General features: G+C 38.1%; 2 protein-coding genes across 6 annotated transcripts in view; both read left to right on the top strand.

Annotated features, from left to right (window-relative positions):
- The window catches only part of grid2 (glutamate receptor, ionotropic, delta 2), a 434613-nt gene extending 427710 nt beyond the window's left edge, over nucleotides 1-6903 (top strand). For 2 of the 5 annotated variants that reach the window (XM_051901958.1, XM_051901959.1), the window contains one exon: nucleotides 4526-6903. In XM_051901958.1, the coding sequence (XP_051757918.1) occupies nucleotides 4526-4954 (429 nt within the window). In that variant the 3' untranslated portion in view covers nucleotides 4955-6903. Of the gene's footprint in view, nucleotides 1-1012; nucleotides 1093-1278; nucleotides 1501-4525 lie in introns of those variants that run through there. The other 3 variants (XR_007931154.1, XR_007931155.1, XM_051901960.1) reach the window with 3 other exon arrangements.
- A 2449-nt stretch (nucleotides 6904-9352) lies between these two features.
- atoh1a (atonal bHLH transcription factor 1a) lies at nucleotides 9353-11950 on the top strand. The gene has a single exon (XM_051903306.1). The coding sequence runs from the start codon at nucleotides 10456-10458 to the stop codon at nucleotides 11332-11334; it is 879 nt and encodes a 292-aa protein (XP_051759266.1). The 5' UTR covers nucleotides 9353-10455; the 3' UTR covers nucleotides 11335-11950.
- The last annotated feature ends 8210 nt before the right edge of the window (nucleotides 11951-20160 follow it).

Below are 20160 nucleotides of genomic sequence, written 5' to 3' on the forward strand. Positions count from 1 at the left end.
GAACAAGGCAAAAATACTGAATAAGGTAATGATTTTTGCAGTATTTGTTGTCATTTTGGCACATCCTAAAAACCATTCTTTCATCTTTCAGCATGATGCAACTTTCTGTTTGGTGTGTCCCAGTGTCTTGGTACATGCTTAATTCTTCCTGACTGCTTCCTCTTTTCTTTGTGATATTTATTGACACCTGGCTAACAGTGCGTTCATTGCACACCAGAACAATAGAATGACTTTGTGCTTGTGTCTGTGTCTGACACACACACACACACACACACACACACATACATACATGCATACACACACCAACACACACGTTACATATGCCATGGTGTTAGTTTGTCCCTGTTTCCTCTCTCTGTTTCTCTGTGATCTTGCCGTCACGGCTCCTTCTGTGGTGTCGCAATTGGTCTGAAATGATTTGATATGACAAGTCGTCAAAACGAGTTCCAGCTCGTAGTGATGAATTACGGTTTGCCACCCAAGTCAAATGTTTTTATAGCGCACCACCTGCCAATCCAGAGCGGACGAGCAGGCAGTCCAGAGAACTGGAGGTTTTGCTGTGTGAATAAGCCATTTCACATGCCAAGCTTTGTGTCCTAATCATTCCTGAAAAAGCAAATGATGAAAAGTTCTTCACCTCAGATGTCTGCTGTGTCATTGATATTGTGGCTGTCTGGAGTCCTGCGGTGCCTCTACATTTGTAGGCCGCAGTATGAGGTCTGCATTCAAATAACCGACTGTTTTTCAGACTTAGAAGAAAGAAAAATGGGGAAAAAATATATTTTGACATCATTTTATTCTATTATATTCACAGTGACTATAGTAGTGGATATTTGAAAGTCAGACCTCATGTGGCCGCATAATTAACAGAGGCCGCCGAACGCCAAACAGCACTCTGTGTCAGTCATTACTCTGAAAATGTTTGATTATTTTTCAGAAAAGACCAAAAAAATCATGTTATTCTGCTGTCAAAGCCTGAAACAACTTTTATTTTGTTGATTTTGTTTTATAGATAAGTACTCTGTGTTGAGGGGTTAAAGCGGGCGTGGGAGAGAAATGCAAAATGCCATTTTTACCATCTCACACTTCCAGGTATCTGGCTCCTTGGACATAAAAAAAGAAAAAAAAAACGTCTGTGTGCTGACTGTTTGTTTGTTGTCTTTTTCTACTCATTCCCCCACCTCTCTGAAAACAACCTCTTCCTCATCCTCTCATCTGCCTGCTTCATCTGTCCGGTCATACCTCTGTCCTTTCACGCGCGCTCGCACACGCACACAGACACAAGCAGACAGACCGTCTGTGAGGCAAGACGAGCCGTGTCATGAGCCGCAGACTGACATCATGCTTACGCTCAGGCCTTCCTCCAATCACCTGTCACCTGCATGCTGCGCCACACCGCTCGACTCCAAGCTGAGGCACACGTTCGCCATCCCATCGCGAACTGTCTTCTGCCAGCACTGAGCTACACTCTTTCCACACTTCTCCAAGCCTCGAGCCCACGTAGGTTATGAAATGCGCAACGATAAGTTTTGTACGGACTTAAGCAATCGCACATTTGCTGCTGAGAGAGAATCCGCTTGGATGCTACAAGGAAGGTCATTACCATTTATTTCCCGGAACCTTGAGATTTACGTTTTTGCTCAGAAATGCAATAATACGGGCTTATGATCAAGCCTGCAGAGATCAATCTATTAGTGCCATTCTACATAGAGACTAGACTAAACTGGCTAAAATAATACAAAAATGGCTGCAGTGCAAACATGACAGGAAGTTATTTGAGCTGTGTAGCTTTGGAGAGGAGCAGCCCAGCAAGCTGGCATTTGCAAAATATGCTCAATATTTAGATTGGTGCTACACACTAAGACTAAGTGCCTAATTCAGTATTTATTCCCAATACAAATATTGCAACATGTAAATTGTTGTTTAAAGCAGTGGTTCTCAGTCAGGGGCCTCTAAATATATATATATATATATATATATATATATATATATATATAATGATAATGATAGTAAAATTCCAGTGATATTTTTTTTTATTGCATCAGTCATTGCAAACATATTTTTTTAAGCAGTGGTTCTCAATCAGGCGGCCACTAGGGGGCCTCAGCAAACTTCCAATAGCATATTTTATAAAATATAATAATGTAATATTGTGTGTGTGTTTTAAACTCTTGATAAATAGTTAAATCTTCATAATTAATAAATAATAATTAAAATTTATATTTTTTTATTTCATAAAATTTATAACATTTATAAATGAAGATTCCGTCATAGTTTATGCATTATTTTGTTGCTGTGGACCATATATATTGATGCATTAACTACAACAAAATCTTCATCATTAATAATTAATGTTTTGACAGACCTAGTTTCTGTTAATAAAAAATTTGAAAACAAGCACATTTGTTATTTTAAAGGAGGTACAGAAGAAATATCCTGTGTGGATATTTCAAATTTTCACAAGTGTGTTTATTTACACTGTAAAAGTTTGACTTAAGTCAGTTTAGAGCAAAAATTTTAAAAAATGTACTATAAACACTTTAGTCTGACTGAATCAATACTAGTCAGGTTTTTGTGAAGTCAGACCTAGATAATGTGATTGTAGCACGGCCTCGTCCAGCATATATACATGTTTTAGATTACAGTTGGCCTTTGCGTGAAGATGGTGTGCATGTGTATTTAATCCTTCAGATCGAGATTCGACTACACAGTGTGTCACGTATACTTGGACAGATGGCGACTGTAGCTCCATTATAACTGTTAAGAACCACTGGTTTAAAGATTTCACACTAGTGTTACATCAGTATCTGCACTCTCAGAAGTGCAAAACTTGTACTTATAGGGGTACAGCAGCTTGTCACTTAGGCAATACCCTTAAAGTATCTTATTTACCCATAAAAGTTCATAGTAGTAGTGGTAATGTAATCCCATTTCAAAATGGTTTTCCCAGGATGAATTTTGAGTGTTTAAGCTTTCGAATGATACCTAATTTATGATGATTACTAAAATATGTGATTGGGAAAATAGGGCGATAAAAAAACAGGACACTGACAGTTTACAGGCTATAGGTACATATTACTACTACACTGTAAAAAAAATATTTTCCTGATTTGTTATCACACCATTTTTGTTGTTGTTGTTGTTAAAACAGCTTAGATCATTTCAGATAAGTTTCAGATAACATACTATTTTGAGTTTCTGTTGATTAAACCAATCTCCTTCATTGTATTAACTCAAATTTTTAATTTCAATGAACTCAAATTTTTAAGGCAACCAGGATATTTTAAGTTAATCCAACAATATTTTTTTACATTGAAAGGTACTAAACTGCACCTTTAGGGGTTGATAAGATACTGCAGTGACAAGCTGTTGTATCCCTAAAGATACCATTTTTGCAATTTTTTTCTGACAGTGTATACATCTTAAGTTAAAATGCCTAGGTTTAGACTCATAATTTGTGAAATGTCACCATGCCCCAAAAAGGAAAGTGTAAGTGGTATTTATTATCTTCAAAACATACCAAAGTATTCTGAAAAGCACAAGGTCCCTGTTTCATTCAACAAAGCACCACAAATGGCATGTAACAGCCTTCCCACAATCCCTCTTCCCTTCACTCTTACACCCCTATTATACCTCCTTCCTCCACTGTGGTGGTAGGACAGGTACCTATGAACTGCCCCCCTGACCTCCCGTCCCCCTCAGCCCGACCAGGTTTCCCCACCGCCCCTCTTTACTCAGGGCCATGCTGCCTGCCGCTGGTGGCTGGAATCAACAAAGTGCTTTATGCTGGTCCAAACCAGAGGCCATTTTATCTCAGAGCTCCCTGCAGCCACAATGTCAGCCCACGTCACCTTGTGAGTTCGTTTTTTTGTTTATTTTAAGCAATCCACATATTTTATAGTAGTTAGTTAAACTAGTTAAGCTTCAGTTTTGTCACAACCGTGGTTTCAGATGGCTTGAAAGTGGAAAGGTTTTGTAGACTGTATCTACATATCCAAAGATCCATGTGTCACGCGACATTAATGTTGTTGATAGTCCAAGGACAGTACTAGTTAAGACTGTGTTTTCATTACCGTAGCTCAGTATGTTTCCCTTTTTGTACCTTCCCCCCTCTTTCTCTGTCTTGCTAACCATGCAAACACTAAAACCTCATTGGGCCTGCTAATTCTCCATCAATACCCACCCTCAACCCTCTTCCAAATTTTCCTTTTCTTTCCCTCCATTCCCAACTGCACCCGAACACTTCCTTCCCATCTCATTTGCTCACCAACTCCCTCCTTTTCTTTGCCTGCGTTTCCTCTTCCTCCTTCACCGCCCATCCTTTTCCCTGTTAACCACCTCGCGCTGTCCCGCTTCACTAAACCATCCCGCTCTGTATCTGCTCTTATGAATACACACCCCTTCTCTTCACTTTACACCTCTTTTCTCCTCTGATCCTGTAACAACCTTCGCTCCTCCTCCTGTTCTTCTCTCCTTCCTTTTTTCCCCCACTCCACTTTCCTCCTCCCGTTCTCCCCTCCTCTAGGACGATAAGGAGATCGACCTGGAACACCTTCATCACCGGGTTAACAGCTTGTGCACGGACGATGAGAGTCCCCACAAACAGTTCTCCACCTCCTCCATCGACCTGACACCCCTGGACATGGACTCCCTCCCAGCCGCCCGGCAGGCCCTGGAGCAGATCAGCGACTTCCGCAACACTCACATCACCACCACCACCTTCATCCCCGAGCAGATCCAGACTCTCAGCCGCAGCCTGTCGGCCAAAGCGGCAGCCGGCTTCGCCTTTGGGGCCGTGCAGGACCACCGAACTGGGGGGCCCTTCCGGCAGCGGGCCCCCAACGGCGGCTTCTTTCGCAGCCCCGTCAAGACAATGTCCAGCATCCCGTATCAGCCCACCCCGGCCCCCAGCTTTAGCTACGGCAATGACCCGGACAGGGGCACCTCCATATAGACTGAAGGAGTTCCCGGGCCTACGAGTTCGAAAACAAAAAAGAGATATATGTAAATACAAATGTTCCTTTTTGGTTGTCGTTTTCTCTTGACTTTTGCTCTTCGCGATGGAGCTTGCTTGTCCCGACCGAACTCGTCGACAGGACGAGGATGGAATAAAATGATCATTATTGTCATTGTGGTTTGTCGGGAGATTTTCTCTGTGAACTAAATGAATTTGCCTTTTGTTTGCCACATTCGATTTTGTGGGGAGAGGGAAAAAAAAGACTATCAAATGTTGCAATGATGGTATGTTTACCTTTTTGTTTGTTTTTTCTTTGTTTCGGAACGAAAAAGACTCTGCCAAGTGTTTCCCAGATCTGCAATAACTCAGTTTAGAAGAATCTTGTCAACTCATCGACTGAATTGTGCTTCATCTCAGCGCTCTGTTAACGTTCAGTGCTCCCTCTAGCTGAAGCGTTCGACAAGGCGCTGCTAAACTGAGAGAAAATAACCTGCTTTTCTCGGAAGCCTCACAGTGAGTGACTGTGTTTCTAAGGACCTCTCATCCTCTCTGCCTTCTCCCTGAAGTTGAGATCTACTTTGAGTCTTTAAACAGACACTCTGTGGAAAAGACTCGATTGAACTTTAAATAAAAAAATAATGAACATTATTATACTGCAGGGGAGGGATGAAACAAATGCTACTAAATGTCTCTTACTGACTTTAAGTATAACAAATCTTTAATGCGTGGAATGTGTCTGGTCAGAGAGTTTTAACAACAAAATAAATGTTCAGAGCTGTCTGTAGTTTTAGTTTTCTCTTTTTTTTAATGATTAGTTTTGAGATTGCTTCAGTGCCATCATCTTTCATTGATTTGCATCATTAAACCATCAAGAGTTTGTATTCACTTCTGTAGCCGTACTCCAGGATTGGACAAAAACATTCTGTAGAATAGCTTCATTGTATATGCCACAATCTCGCGACTGTGCGTCATAGATTTTGGAAATCAAAGAGCGAGAGAGTTTTTAAAACGAATTCTTAACACGAGCCTTAGGAGACGGGGCTTTTTTTACTTTTCAAGTGTCAGTCCTCAACCTATTACTACGCCATTTGAAGACGCTGATACAGTGGTGACTTTTGAGGGGTTATTTGAAATATCTTTCTATTTCATTTCGTAAATATTAAGGGGTAATATTTATCTAACTTTTTTTTAAAATGCTAATTGTTTAAACAAGGCCATTGAGGTGTGGTAAGAGTTTTAAAAAAAATACACATTTTGAGGACAAAAAACAAACCAATCCTTTTCACTAACATAAACTGTATTAATATTTACTAATGTTAGTTGTTTAGAATGAGCTTTCAGTTCGTTATCCTCTGACTAATTCGCAAATGTTGTGTGTAGGAAACAGCAACAGTGTTTTGACGCAAGCATTCTAGATGTACTTTTCTTAAGATATGATTAATGAAAGACTATAGGAGCAATTTTATTTAGTATCAGTTTAAAGATTTTTATTTAGAGTAAATGACGAGACATTAAAGTGTATATTTTACATGCAGATAATTTTTTTGTTGGATTTAAAGAAGATATAGAGTATAATATCTGAGTCTGTAAAGCTCAGTTAGCCACTATCACATTACAAGGAGTTCTCCGCGGTTTCTCTGACGGTAAGACATTCTCATTCGACTTCATTTTCATTTTGATTTCTGAATCTGTCAAAAATGAGGCAAGGGTTTTTTTTTCCGTAAAAGAAGCATGCAAAACCTGCTATGCCTGTAACATTTTTAATTTCATACATAGAATTGTACAGGATTACATCATTTTCAACTGAGTATAATGTACAGTATTTAATATAGGCCTATTTTGTTGTATGTGTTGCATATTATTCAAATGGAACAAACTGAGGCCTCTGTTACAAGTGGCAAAGCTTTCTGTGTATAATTTGTCTAATAAACATGTTTTCTACAGTGGTTTTTGTTGTGTTGTCTGTATCATCAAAAATTACAGATATTATCTCGAAATGCTGTACGTGTGAATAGCAACGCTGTTCTACTTTATCCCTTCCACCTCAGGATGAGCTCATCAACATGAACTGAAGAGCTTTGAACACAATGAAGGTTGTGGTCAAAGGTTAGCCACATTTGGCTTTTGACTTTGTGAAGCAGATTCATGCACTACAGGTCAAAGTGAAAGGCACCACAGCATTTCAAGTCATGCTCTATTGCTTGGAGAGTTTGTCGCCACAAGTCTGACCCTGAACCTGCATGTTCCAGATATAATAGGCCAGGTTCTTGTATTTGAGTCTATGTTATTTATTTGTATGTAGACATTGGTTTCAGTACTACACTTTTTTTCATCTTATAATGATAAAAGTTTTACACATGCAGTAGAGATCTGTAGCTCATGTACAAAGAGTGATGTGCAATTCCATTTTCCATGGCAGACGTTTTCTGCTGCATGTACACTCTTAAAAATAAAGGTTCTTTATTGGCATCGATAGTTTAGTGAAGAATCTTTAAAATCCATGGAATCAAAAGGTTCTTTAGATTGTTAAAATGTTCTTCACACTAAGAAAAAATGTTTTTAAAGGTTCTTTGAGGAAGCAGAAATGGTTCTTCTGTGGTGTCACTGTTAAAACACCCTTTTACACTGTAAAAAGTAATACGCTCTATCTTCTTAAAATTGTGATTACAATATTACAGATAACAGATTACAAGCTATATAATTAATCAAATTCGACATATAAGGATTGAATTAGTATTAACTAAATTAATTCCTTAAAAGTCAACCATTTAAAATGTGTAAAATTAGCAAACACCGTTACAAAAACCACAAACTAACAGAAAAAGCAAAGAGTCAAACTGCCCAACTAAACGAAACAATGATCATCATAATGATGATCAAACATTTTCAATAAAATTTTACTTGTTTTAAATGGTAAACATTTAAGGTATTTATTTGATTAATTCTAACTCAATTCTATTTGTTGAATTGAATTGATAATATTGCTTGTAATCTGTTGCCAAAATTTTAAGGAGTAGATATAGCGTTTTACTTTTTACAGTGTAGAACCTTTATTTTTAAGAGTGTAGATCTGAGAGAAAAAAAAAAAAAAAAAAGAGTATAATCAAATTAGAAAATTACATTAGACTTTCATTAAATTCAAGATGTCGAATGTTTTATTGTATGACGAACTGTAGTGAAATGGCTGTTTGTATTTTGATAATTGAGGTGAAATCCATCTTCAAATTCATTCTCAAAAATGACCACTACGGTAAGTGTCCACTAGATGTCGCCTTTGACGCCTTTTCAGTAGATTTTATTTCCCAAAGTTATAAAGAGATGCATACTAAAGTGTGCACCTGTTATGATATTTGGAAAAGCAGCAGTCTTATTTGTTTCAGGCTTCATGTATTATGGAAAACACAACGCTTGTGGATACAGTGTCTCACTTTGAACTGTGGAATCGGGGTTTAATTAGCCTACTGAACAATGAAAGTCCCTTAAAATCTGAATTTAATCCAAATTATTACATATGTTTAATTATTACATTATTTGTTACATATATAGGAAATAATTATTTTATTTGTTACATGTTTTAAACAATTACTTTAGTGGCTGAAATTAATTTTTGAATAATAATTGTTGTTGTTGTTGTTGTTGTTGTTATTATACGTGTTGGAACCCTATGATGTCTTTTATCGACTTTTATCAAGCACGCGATATCTCTGGGTTTCCCGGGAGACAGGAATGAAGAAAACAGCACGCAGACTCTATCGCGGTGGAAGCCCCCATCGAGACACATTTTGTGCCCTTTTTCCAAAGAGTTCTTCAGGCGTGTCGAATGGAACATTGAGTCGCTATTGTCCCTGGGACACTTTAATAATCGACGGCAGCAATCCCAACCTGTTGTTTGCTTTAGGACCTATTCCAAGACACACAAGCCGCCTGGATGAGGCTCCAGTTGGGGTGAACTCAGGCGCCAGTCCGCAAGCCTCTGCACTCTATGAATTCATGAATAAATGTAAAAAGATAAATGTGAAGTTTTTAATGCCAGAAAACAGGAATTAAGGTCCTGTGCATCACTGCGTTACATACTTGTTTCGGTGACTAACCAGGGAACGCAGCTGTAGCCTATGACAGAGTTTAACAATGCACAGTTTTCTGTCTGCACATTGTCCAACTGCATGGTTCCACTAATGCCCTTTCTTACTTTCACGATATTTATAGGCATAATTCCATTATTTTATTATTGGCTTTTGTAGCCTACTTTAAGTTTTTAAATTTAAAGTGTCTGTCATTACCAATCCGACGAAAATTCATTATTCATCATTATTAGCCTGTTATTATTATTATCTTACTGTCCCTTTTGCACTTGCTCTCTTTCTGAAGCTCGTGACAGCAAGGGACTGTCGCGCCTCCAGATCAAGTTTCTGATCTTTGGGAAGCTCTTTTGCTAAAAGGGCGTTCCTTAAATCGGATCAAAAGGTTTTAAACTTGTTCAAAAAGGAAACGAAACTCAACCTGGTATAACACTCATTGTTTGAATGTGTTTAACTGTGCACCAATAGAAGAACGAATAATTGAAATTTATTTAATGTTTATGTTGCACAATATTTATATAGCCTAATTATACGTACGATTATAAGCACAGGTGGCCTAAATTATAGCCTACTATACCGTAAACTAATAAATAAACAACTAAATTAGTAAAACCATTTGTAAGTAACTTTCTCTAATAGGCCTAACTATTAAATTTCGTTCACAAAAAAATGCAAAATACAAAATGATGCGTGTTTCTTTCATTTCATGAGACGATGAAGACATAGCAAATGCCTATGCTAATAAAATAGGTCATCGTTCTTCTTCTTCTTCTTAATTGAAAGCTACAGAAGGTTTAATTAAAAAAAAAAAAAAAAAAAAAACGGGCCTGTATTCAGTTTATCATGTTCACGAGCATTTAATGAGCAAAGGAAGCACGGTGTCCAAATATTTTTTCACAACCCATTTCTCTTCATTTCAGACTGTCGAGACAACTTTTTTTTTTTCTTGTTTTTTGTTTTTAGTATAGGCCTGCTATCTAATTTCCTAAACATAGCGTGTGAGGAGGCTCGCCACATAACTTTATTCAGTCCCTAAGTTTCTGAGTACGTCCTGTGGGACGACCCATTGTGATAATAATTCTGTAGTTAAACAGGCTTGAAGCGCGACATTATCCAAAAAAAAAAAAAAAAAAAAAAAAAAGTTTGTGCATAATAACCTCTCTCGGGTTTACTACGACTTCTCATTGGTCGCCTACACGCGCCTGCCCCGCGTGCTCTTATTGGTCAAAGCGCCACGCGACCAGCTTGAGAAGGGGGGCTCCCCGGCGCGTGCCGCTTTTAAAACCGACGAGACGCCCTGAGACACCAGTAAAGAAATCCTCTACACCACAGGTGTAAGAAGAGAAATCCTCCACGGCAAAAATCCCTTTCCCATATCCATAGCCACCCACTTTCCTCCAAAAAGCACAAAACAACAAAATGGATGGAATGAGCACGGATACAAGGGAGGTTGTTGAACTCGACGTCCAGCATCCGAGCTTGGGGCGGGGGGAGCAGCGCGAGTACCCACCAGCTTTGGCACTCATGGCCAGCAGTGACCCACGCGCCTGGCTGGCTCCCGTGCAGGCTGGCACCTGCGCGGCACACGCCGAATACCTGCTGCACTCGCCCGGCTCGAGCGCGGAAGGCGTGTCCTCTGCTTCCAACTTCAGGAAGAGCAGCAAGAGTCCTGTCAAAGTACGCGAGCTCTGCCGGCTTAAAGGAGCTGTGGGGGCAGATGAGGGCAGACAGCGGGCCCCATCCAGTAAAACGACCAACGTCGTGCAGAAACAGAGGCGAATGGCTGCCAATGCCCGGGAGAGGCGAAGGATGCACGGATTGAACCACGCGTTTGACGAGCTGCGCAGTGTCATCCCAGCCTTCGACGACGACAAGAAGCTCTCCAAATACGAAACGCTACAGATGGCCCAGATCTACATCAACGCCCTGTCCGACTTGCTTCAGGGCCCCGGTGCTAAAGCCGACCCGCCAAACTGCGACTTGCTGCCTGCCAAGGTGTTCGAAGAGGACCGCTCTTCCAGAGGATCGCCGAGCGTCTGTCGGAGAGGCACGGGCGCGGGTTACCCGTACCAGTACGATGATGGAACATTCTCCTCTTTCATGGAGCAAGAGCTTCAGTCGCCCTCTGGAACGAGCAAGTCCGGTTCGGAGGCCAGCAAGGACTCGCCTCGGTCGAACCGGAGCGACGGAGAGTTCTCCCCTCACTCGCACTTCAGTGACTCGGACGAAACGCACTTGGAGTTGCAGAGCGAAGACGAGCTCTCGGAACTGAAACTTCCCAAGCACCGCGCTTTTTAGAAAACACACTACTGGACTGTCCATCAATCGTGTCAATCGTGTATTTGGGCTTTGTAATGGGTTGCTTTATTTATCCATTTGTTGTATGATCTTTTGACAATGATGTTGTTGTGTCTGACGCCAATAGATTTAGTTGCCTTCTCGTGACATTGACCAGACCCCTACGCCATGTGAACTGCCGCGTGCAGCAGTGCCATGGGCTCGAATGTCATGCATAAAACTGTCTTCCGTGAAAGTTTTGACACTGTTTATTCACACATGATTGTCCTGGATACGATTGATTTTAAACCCTGTAAGAATTTGCGACTTCTAAAGTTTACGTGCACTTTAAAAAACGGGCCATAGGCTTGAGAAACGTTCTTTTGTCATGGAACAAGAAATTTTGTGTTTATGTAGAAGTAATGCCAATTTGATGAATATATTTAATATAGCCATTAGATTTTGTACATCCGTTCATTTTTAATATTTGATTTCAACGCAAAGTTGTGTTCTGCTTCTGTAGCTGAAGTAAGCTATTTATTTTCGTTTGCCTTGTCAATTTTTTTGCGTTACATTGGAATTTTGCTACTCGTATGTTTTGTTTTATTGTAGAAATAAAAAGGGAAAATTAACATGATCATGTCTCGTTGTGTTATATCACAGTTTTTCATTTCGTTATACCAGTTTCATTCATCATGTCTCATTACATTTTTAGATCTTATTGTTTAAATAATGTCAGTTCCATACATATTGCAACAAAAGGGCACAGCTTAATGTTATTTAATGATTTAATGTTAATTAAGTTTATATCTCAACGAGCACTGAGGTTTGGAACACTTTATTGGAAGTTATGTGAGACATGATCTGACATTTAATCATTACAACTATCAAAATATATGGTGAACTTTTATCAGGAATACATAACACTTAAAAATAAACCTTTATTTTTAGTTGTAGCCTATATATATTGGCAAGTTCAGTGTTTGCAGCTTTCCAGATTCATGAAAGAACCATCTTCTTATCAAGAAACATCTTGGTTCTTTTTCAAGTTGGTTATTTGTTTATTTAGAGAAAGTTTTTTTTTTTTTTTTTTTTTTTTTTTAATTTACACGTTTATCAGTTCAGTGTATTGATTTCTGGGTTATTTTAAGCGCAACAACATGATTTTCTATAGAGAATAAAGCTATTTATGGAACTTAAGGTTCTGTGGCATCAGGCTGTGAAACCCTTTTGGTTATAATTGGAACCTTTGATTTTAAGCGTGATTTACACGAAATTATTAGAGCTGTACACACACTCAATATACACCTACAATTAAAAAAAAAAACTTCAGCTGATATGCCATTAACTCATAATGTCAGTTCATCTTTTCATTCTTTAACTTGTTCATTCTGAAGTTATTTTCAAAAATATTTAGATTTTTTTTTTCTATCGGAATTTTACTCAAAATATTTGTCAGATAAAATGTAAATGTCCTCTTATACGTTAATTCTATCGTCTGTGTTTCAGTCATTTTACAGCCAACCCGAACTCATGAGAAAAAGCGATTTCGTATGAATTCGTATGATTTAATTGGTCAACCTTTACATTAGGGTCTAATTCTCTCCATTGACTAACTTTAACTAGTTTTGCCGCAATAAACTCCTAATTACTGGTTATTAATAGTTTTTAAGGTACACTCTAAAAAATTCTGGGTTAAAAACAACCCATGTTGGGTTGAAAATGGACAAACCCAGAAATTGGGTTGTTTTTAACCCAGCGAATGGGTTAAATGTTTGCACAACCTGCTGGGTAAGTTTTGTTTAACTCAACTATTGTTTAAAAATTACTGTATTGCTCCCTTTAAATTAACCCAAAGTATGTTGGAACTTAACATTCATTAATATGTTTAATAAATGAACATTTATTAATAAGTTTATTAAATTGCTTATTAATAAATGTTCACCTTTTGATTATTATTGTTGCCTCTAGTAACTATGTGTCTGATTTTTAATTTCCAACCTATTTTGGGTTCATTTTAAGCCAGCCATATAGTTATTTTTAAACAATAATTGGGTTAAATAGAACTGCCTAGCATGTTGAGCAAACATTTAACCCAGCCGCTGGGTTAAAACAACCCAATCGCTAGGTTTGTCCATTTTCAACCCAACTTGGGTTGTTTTTAACCCAGCATTTTTTAGAGTGTAGTTGTTTGGGTATTGAGTATTAAGGGATGTCATGCAGAATAAGGCATTCATATGTGATTTATAAGTACTAATAGACAACCAATATCCTAATATGCATGCTAATAAGCAACTAGTTAATAGTGAGAACTAAACTCCCTATAGACCAAAGTGTTACCAATTATTTCGTACGAAATGTAAGCATGAACACCTGATCTCATGAGAAAACGTAAAACGACGTTTTTGTGCTGTCACTCTTAAAACAGCCAAAAATGTAAAATTCTATTCTTACATCAAAGTTCATCTTTTCATTTGGTCAGAGTTTGGAAGCACTTCTCTAAAGACGTTTAGCAGAAACGTTAAGGTTTTCTTGATGCGGTACATATGTATGCTGGTATGTTGCCAATTGCCCCCGTGCCAACTGTCAGCTTCTCTACCCTCGAGCCATGACAAACATCATGAATTATTTGATTTTGCCTATGAAAAGGGTTTTAATAGTCTGCTTATCTATGACTTAATGTTTTAACTGTAATTGAAGCGTTTATTATTTTTTTACAAAATTGCTGGCCGACCCGTGGCAAGTGGTGTTGGGTGTCCTCCTTGGAAGCACGCGCTGTCAGCTGGTGAGCGCAATGAGCGGAGTCCCATAGGACCTGACTCGAGAGACTATACACTCGCTCAGTGAGTCTGCCACACACGCGCTCACATGCCCGCCAGCACGCACCAAAGTACACATGCTGACGTAGGCTACACACACAAACACGCTAACTCGTATAATTATCTTAAACTAAAAGGGAACTAACAAATAGCCTTCTTTTGTTGTTTTTGTTGTTGTTGTTTTTAATAAAACAAAAAAATCGCTACAGACCTCTAAAGTAGGCAACATGTTAAAAAATAAATAAATAAATGTGCACATTATTTATAATGAACAACTTTTTCAGAAAAAAAGTTGTTCATAAAAAAAAAAGCTTTGTCATTTTAAAACCTCATTTACCCCAAGTGAATTAGGCTATTATTACAAAAGCTCATTTTGATCCGCTCATTTTAAGCTAGGCTACATTATATTTGTTTATTCTTTCAACAGTATTGCACTCGAGTCACGCACGTTGTCAATAGAAGCTACTGACAGAGTTCCTTTAGGAATAGAAGGGATAAGTAATTTTCCAAAACTTTTTTGTCCGTTCACTTGAAAGACTTCACTGGAATTGCTCAGGAATTATTAATGAAAGTGGGCGCTGTGTACCTGCTTTTTTGTGTCCCCACCCCTGGGTTTAACCAATCACTTGAGCCGTGTGTCTGCGATCCCTATCCAGATTAACATCGAGAATAATAGGGAATATCATGCACACGCTCAGAACGCTAAATTATTCACAACCTTATCCATAATACCTTTATCTTCTAGTGAACCGCGAGACCATCTGTGCCGTCCTGTTATATGCATCCCTCAAACGACAAACGCGCTCAAATTTCGCGACCACGCGCCTTTCTGACGCTTACCAAACTAAGTGAAAAGTTGCATTTAAGGCGCATTTGATAGCCTATAATAATTATTAAGCATAATAATTTGTCTCCTCAACACAAAAAAAGCTTGGAAAAGGCTAAAATGTTCTTTATTTTGTCGATACGCTTAAAAGTTATTAAACATTTCTGCTTTTAGAGGGCTCTGCAGTTATGTTGTTAGTTTTATTAAGTTGTGCTCCTTTAAGAAACTTGTGTGCGCGCAGAGTAGAACTGACAGGTGCACTGTGCCCTTGCATGCAACATTCAATATGTGACCGCTATGCCGCAGACAATTAGAGCAGATTTAAACGAGCCTGGAAAAATGAGGAAGAGAGCCCTCTCACTCTAATCAACTTTATATATCTCCAATATATAGGCTATTGTTTTAGTTATTAAATTGGGCAAAAAAGTTATAGCCTACCTTTATACCAGGTCTCTTTCGTGAAGGCAATAGGCTAACACTTTTTAGATTTTTTTTTTTTTTAATACGCTTATTAATAGAAGACTGTGAAATAAGTTTCATGTTTGTCTTTTTACTAATTCGAATTAGCCTACATCAGCAATCAGCCCTATGGTGGTTTAAAAGAGAAAGATAATTATTATGCAAAAAGAGAAAGATGATTTATGGTGCCTATAACTTTTGCTTGTTTTAATTCAGAAATAATAACTAAAAAGGAAAATACTGTTATGCTACAGAGACGAAATGGGAAATTGTTTTTTTGTTTTTTCTTTGAAATGATCGAACTCCCATCTTTACATTTGTCGTGTCTTGAGGGGATACTTATATACTGTATAACTGTCAGTTGACCCTCGCGTGCCCTTATATCACCGCATCGGTGACACCAACGTCTCTTTTCGTTTTACTCATGGAGTATTCCTGACAACAGCTGGGAGACTGCCTGAGTTGAGGTTTCACATTTCATTAAATATTGAGGTAGAGCGTTGAAGGAAAAACATAAACAAATACCCCCTCCATTTCTTACGCAATGCGCGGGCTTATAGAATCTGGGAGGCTCGTGCGCAAAGGTGCTGTCGTGTTGCTTTTCAACTTCATAGTAACCTACAAAACCAACATATGGAAATTCTAAGACAGTTATGTTAACTATGGCAACATAATGTTTCTTATTTGATACGTTTAATATGTTAAGTAAACAGAAAAGGCTGGATCTTTTCCAACTTCACTAAGCTCTAAGCTCAGCATACGCATTGGACTGTTTTTGTTTGACAATGACAAAAAAATGTAGGAAGAACATAATGAAGAAGCTTTTTCAGCTTGCACTCTAATACTGTGAATTCAAATATCACACTTAATTTTCCCCTAGTGTGTTTGTGTGTGAGGTCCTGGGGAATTGTTTGCTTTTACTCTCCTAGTTCCTCAACCATTCTTCAAAATGATGGACAGGTTATGAAGAACCTTCACTGAAGATCAGCCTCCAATTCATTCAGGGCTCGACGTATTACATATTTCCGAACATCAGGCATGCACACTGAACAAGTAAAGTGTTAAAAAAAGTGAGTACAACAATGTAAACTGCCAGCAGGAGCACATGCTCATTCCTATGCTTAGTTGAAAAGTGTGGTTCCTAAAGTTCATTGGAGATAAGAGGAGTAGGAGGAGCCAAGGAAAGGGCTCGGACTCTCTGGGGACATTGGAACAAAAGCTAAAACTGGGCCGTACTCTCCATCTGCTTCGAGACTGTAGCAACAACCATAGAGCAAGACAGAAAAAGAGAGAAGAGGGCATATGGGGGTGAGGTGTACAAGGCATTCAAAAGAGAGGAAAAAGACAACTTCTGATGCAAGTGCAGAAAGCGAATGAGAAATGGAGAAAAGATTCACTGTAACATGTTATAATGCAGAGAGACTCATTCTTGACTATTTACATAAGCACTGATCTGTCAGACTTGTGCCAGGTAACTGTTAGCATTTGGATGTCAGCTTATGGAGACAACTCTATAAAATATTAATGTCAAGTGATGTATTAGAGGCCTTTGTTGACAGATACACATACACCTGTGCATGTACCACAACTACATGGTTAAAAAAGCTTTGTGGTCTTTTTAAAAAAGATTGTTATCTAAGCAAGGGGAGAAAATAATAGAAAACGTCACATGAGCCGCTGAATAAGAGGTATGAATAATGCATAGGCTTCCTGTGAACACTAGTCTGCAGTCTCTGATGATGCGTATCAATGTAACCTAGATAGCCAGGATTTTTCTTGTGGAATCATAGATAATGTTATTCATAATGCTCTTCACTTGCAAAAGTACTAAAAAAGATGTTCACACATGTTGGAAAAAGTTTTTTGGAACATTGGAAGTATCTGTTGAACATATGCAACAGATATTAATGCACTCAACTGAATATTCCAGGTTAAACTCAATCAACAGCATTTGTTGCATAATGTTGATAACCACAAAATCTGACTTAAAGTTAAGCTGAGGCACTTACAATGGAAGTGATTTAAAAATGTGAAGCTTAAAATTTTATAAAAGCACCCAATTCTTCTGTTAAAATTTGTTAAATTATTTGAGCTGTATAGTTGTTCTCTTCATTTTTATGTTCATTTTAAAGGATTAGTTCACTATGAAATTACCCCAAGATTTACTCACCCTCAAGCCAGGTGTATTTGACTTTCTTCTTTCTGATGAACAAAATCAGAGTTATATTAATAAATATCCTGACGCGTCCAAGCTTTATAATGGCAGTGAACGGGACCAACGAGTTTGAAGCTCAAGAAAGTGCATATATCCATCATAAATGTACTCCATGTGGCTCCGGGGGGTTAATAAAGGCCTTCTAAAGAGAAACGATGCGTTTGTGTAAGAAAAATATCCATATATAACAAGTTATAAAGTAAAATATCTAGCTTACGCCAGACCGCCTTCCGTATTCAACTTAGGAAGAAAGTGTAACACCTCTCGCAGTTCAAAATGCTTACGCCACATCCTACGCCTTCTGTATTCAACTTACGAAAAAAGCGTAACTGACGTCACGTCAGTTTTTCGTAAGTTGAATACAGAAGGCAGTCCGATTGTGTTCATTAGAAAGAAGAAAGTTATATACACCTAGGATGGCTTGAAGGTGTGTAAATCTTGGGGTAATTTCAAAAGTGAACTAATCCTTTAAGGTTTGAGGTGTTTCATTATCATGGCAACAAAGTTGTGAAATTGGATATCATTTTGCATAGCAGCTTTTTTGCACTAAAATTATGTAAACACACTTATTGTTTAGTTTTGCATTGAAACAGTGTGTAAAACAGTGTTTAAGTACTGTCCCCATTCACTTCTTTTGTAAGTACCTCATTGTAACCCTTTGAAATTCATTTTTGTGGTGATCAACATTGCCACAAGTTTGATCTTAACTTGTATCGAACCTGGAATATTCCTTTTTGAAACATATTTAATATCATTTTTATTACAAATAATCTGCAGAAGAAAAAAAAACTGGACAGATTAGTCATTTGTTAGCTAACCTTGTCCACCTCATCTCAGTGTCTTTCAGCATGTTGTAAAAAGAAACTGAAAGGGCAGTGGTGATTCTTCACATCTTTGTTTCTCCTGTGGCTGCCCTTTTGTGTCTGCAAAATGTTCAAAGTGGACGTACCTACACCAACATGAGGCTTCTTGGGTAACCGTCCCATTCAAAGGTACACAATGGTGAGGCCAATTATATTGACGTTCAATGCCCTTTGAGCATCAGTTACATTCATTGTGAGGATATGGATGTGTGTGCATATGTATAGGAAACACCTAAACTGTAGGGGTATTTATTCTTTTTGTCGACTTCCTCATGGGTTGGGTTACATCCAGCGTGCCGCCCCCCTTCCGATGAACGAAAGGCTGCGATAGTGAATGGTTGAGGTCAAAAAATTGCGTCTCATAATGCTGGAGGCCTTTTTCCAGTCACACCTCAGAACATGAGGGGCAATTCTTTCTTTAAAACTAGTGGTGAATGCTTTGACTTATATAGATTACAAGGGGAGACACAGAGAATGATTGGATTTGTGGTGTAAACCACATCTAAGACCCTCCTGTGTGGGTTTTTCTCTGGATGCAGAATTGATATGCAGTCATGAACTTCATGATCATAGGAAGCCTATAAAATTATTATTATACACCCATAAGCCAAATGGTCATACACTGTAAAAAAATGACTTTTTGAAGTTGTAAACAAAGGTTATTGGAGATTGTTTTGCATTTTAGTCTTTCTGCTTCAAAATGTCATGTTTATTTCAATGTGTTACTTGCAGTTTCTTTGTAAATATTACTAACAATTATTTGCTTATGTTTATAGTTTGATCATTCTCTGTTGTCCACCATGCTCTGAAGGTTCAAATTATTGTGATTTTTATCAGAAAATTATATTTTATTTATTCAGCATCAAAGACTATATTTTCATGGCAAGAGCAAGGTAAAATCAGTTTTGAAATTAACAAAAAAAAAAAAAAAATACAAACATCTTTAAAAGGAGATAAGGGATAGACAAACGGGATAAATAATTTATATATAGAAAGTATAAGCAATTAAAGGATTAGTTCACTTTAAAATGAAAATGACCCCAAGCTCTACTCATCCTCAAGCCATCCTAGGTGTATATGACTTTCTTCTTTCTGATGAACACAATCGGAGTTATATTAATAAATATCCTGACGCATCCAAGCTTTATAATGGCAGTGAACAAGACCAACAAGTATGAAGCCGAAGAAAGTGCATCCAATCATCATAAACGTACTCCACACGGCTCCGGGGGGTTAATAAAGGCCTTCTGAAATGAAGCAATGGGTTTGTGTAAGAAAAATATCCAAATTTAACAAGTTATAAAGTAAAATATCTAGCTTCCTCCAGACCGCCTTCCGTATTCAACTTATGTAGAAAGTGTAATGCCTCTCGCAGTTCAAAACACTTATGCTACGTCCTTCTGTATTCAACTTACGAAAAAAACGTAACTGACATCCTGTCAGTTCTTACACAAATGCATCGCTTCTCTTCAGAAGGCCTTTATTAACCCTCCCGAGCCGTGTGGAATATATTTATGATGGATGGATGCACTTTCTTCAGCTTCATACTCGCTGATCCCATTCACTGCCATTCTAAACGGTGAATGTCTCAGGAAATGTATTAATATAACTCTGATTGTGTTCATCAGAAAGAAAAAAAAAGTCATATACACCTTGAGGATGAGT

This window comes from Ctenopharyngodon idella, chromosome 8, assembly GCF_019924925.1.
Source record: "Ctenopharyngodon idella isolate HZGC_01 chromosome 8, HZGC01, whole genome shotgun sequence".
NCBI lineage: Eukaryota > Metazoa > Chordata > Actinopteri > Cypriniformes > Xenocyprididae > Ctenopharyngodon > Ctenopharyngodon idella.

Coding starts and splice junctions, on each gene's coding strand:
- atoh1a (XM_051903306.1), top strand. CDS start 10,456: ATGGATGGAATGAGCACGGATACAAGGGAGGTTGTTGAACTCGACGTC.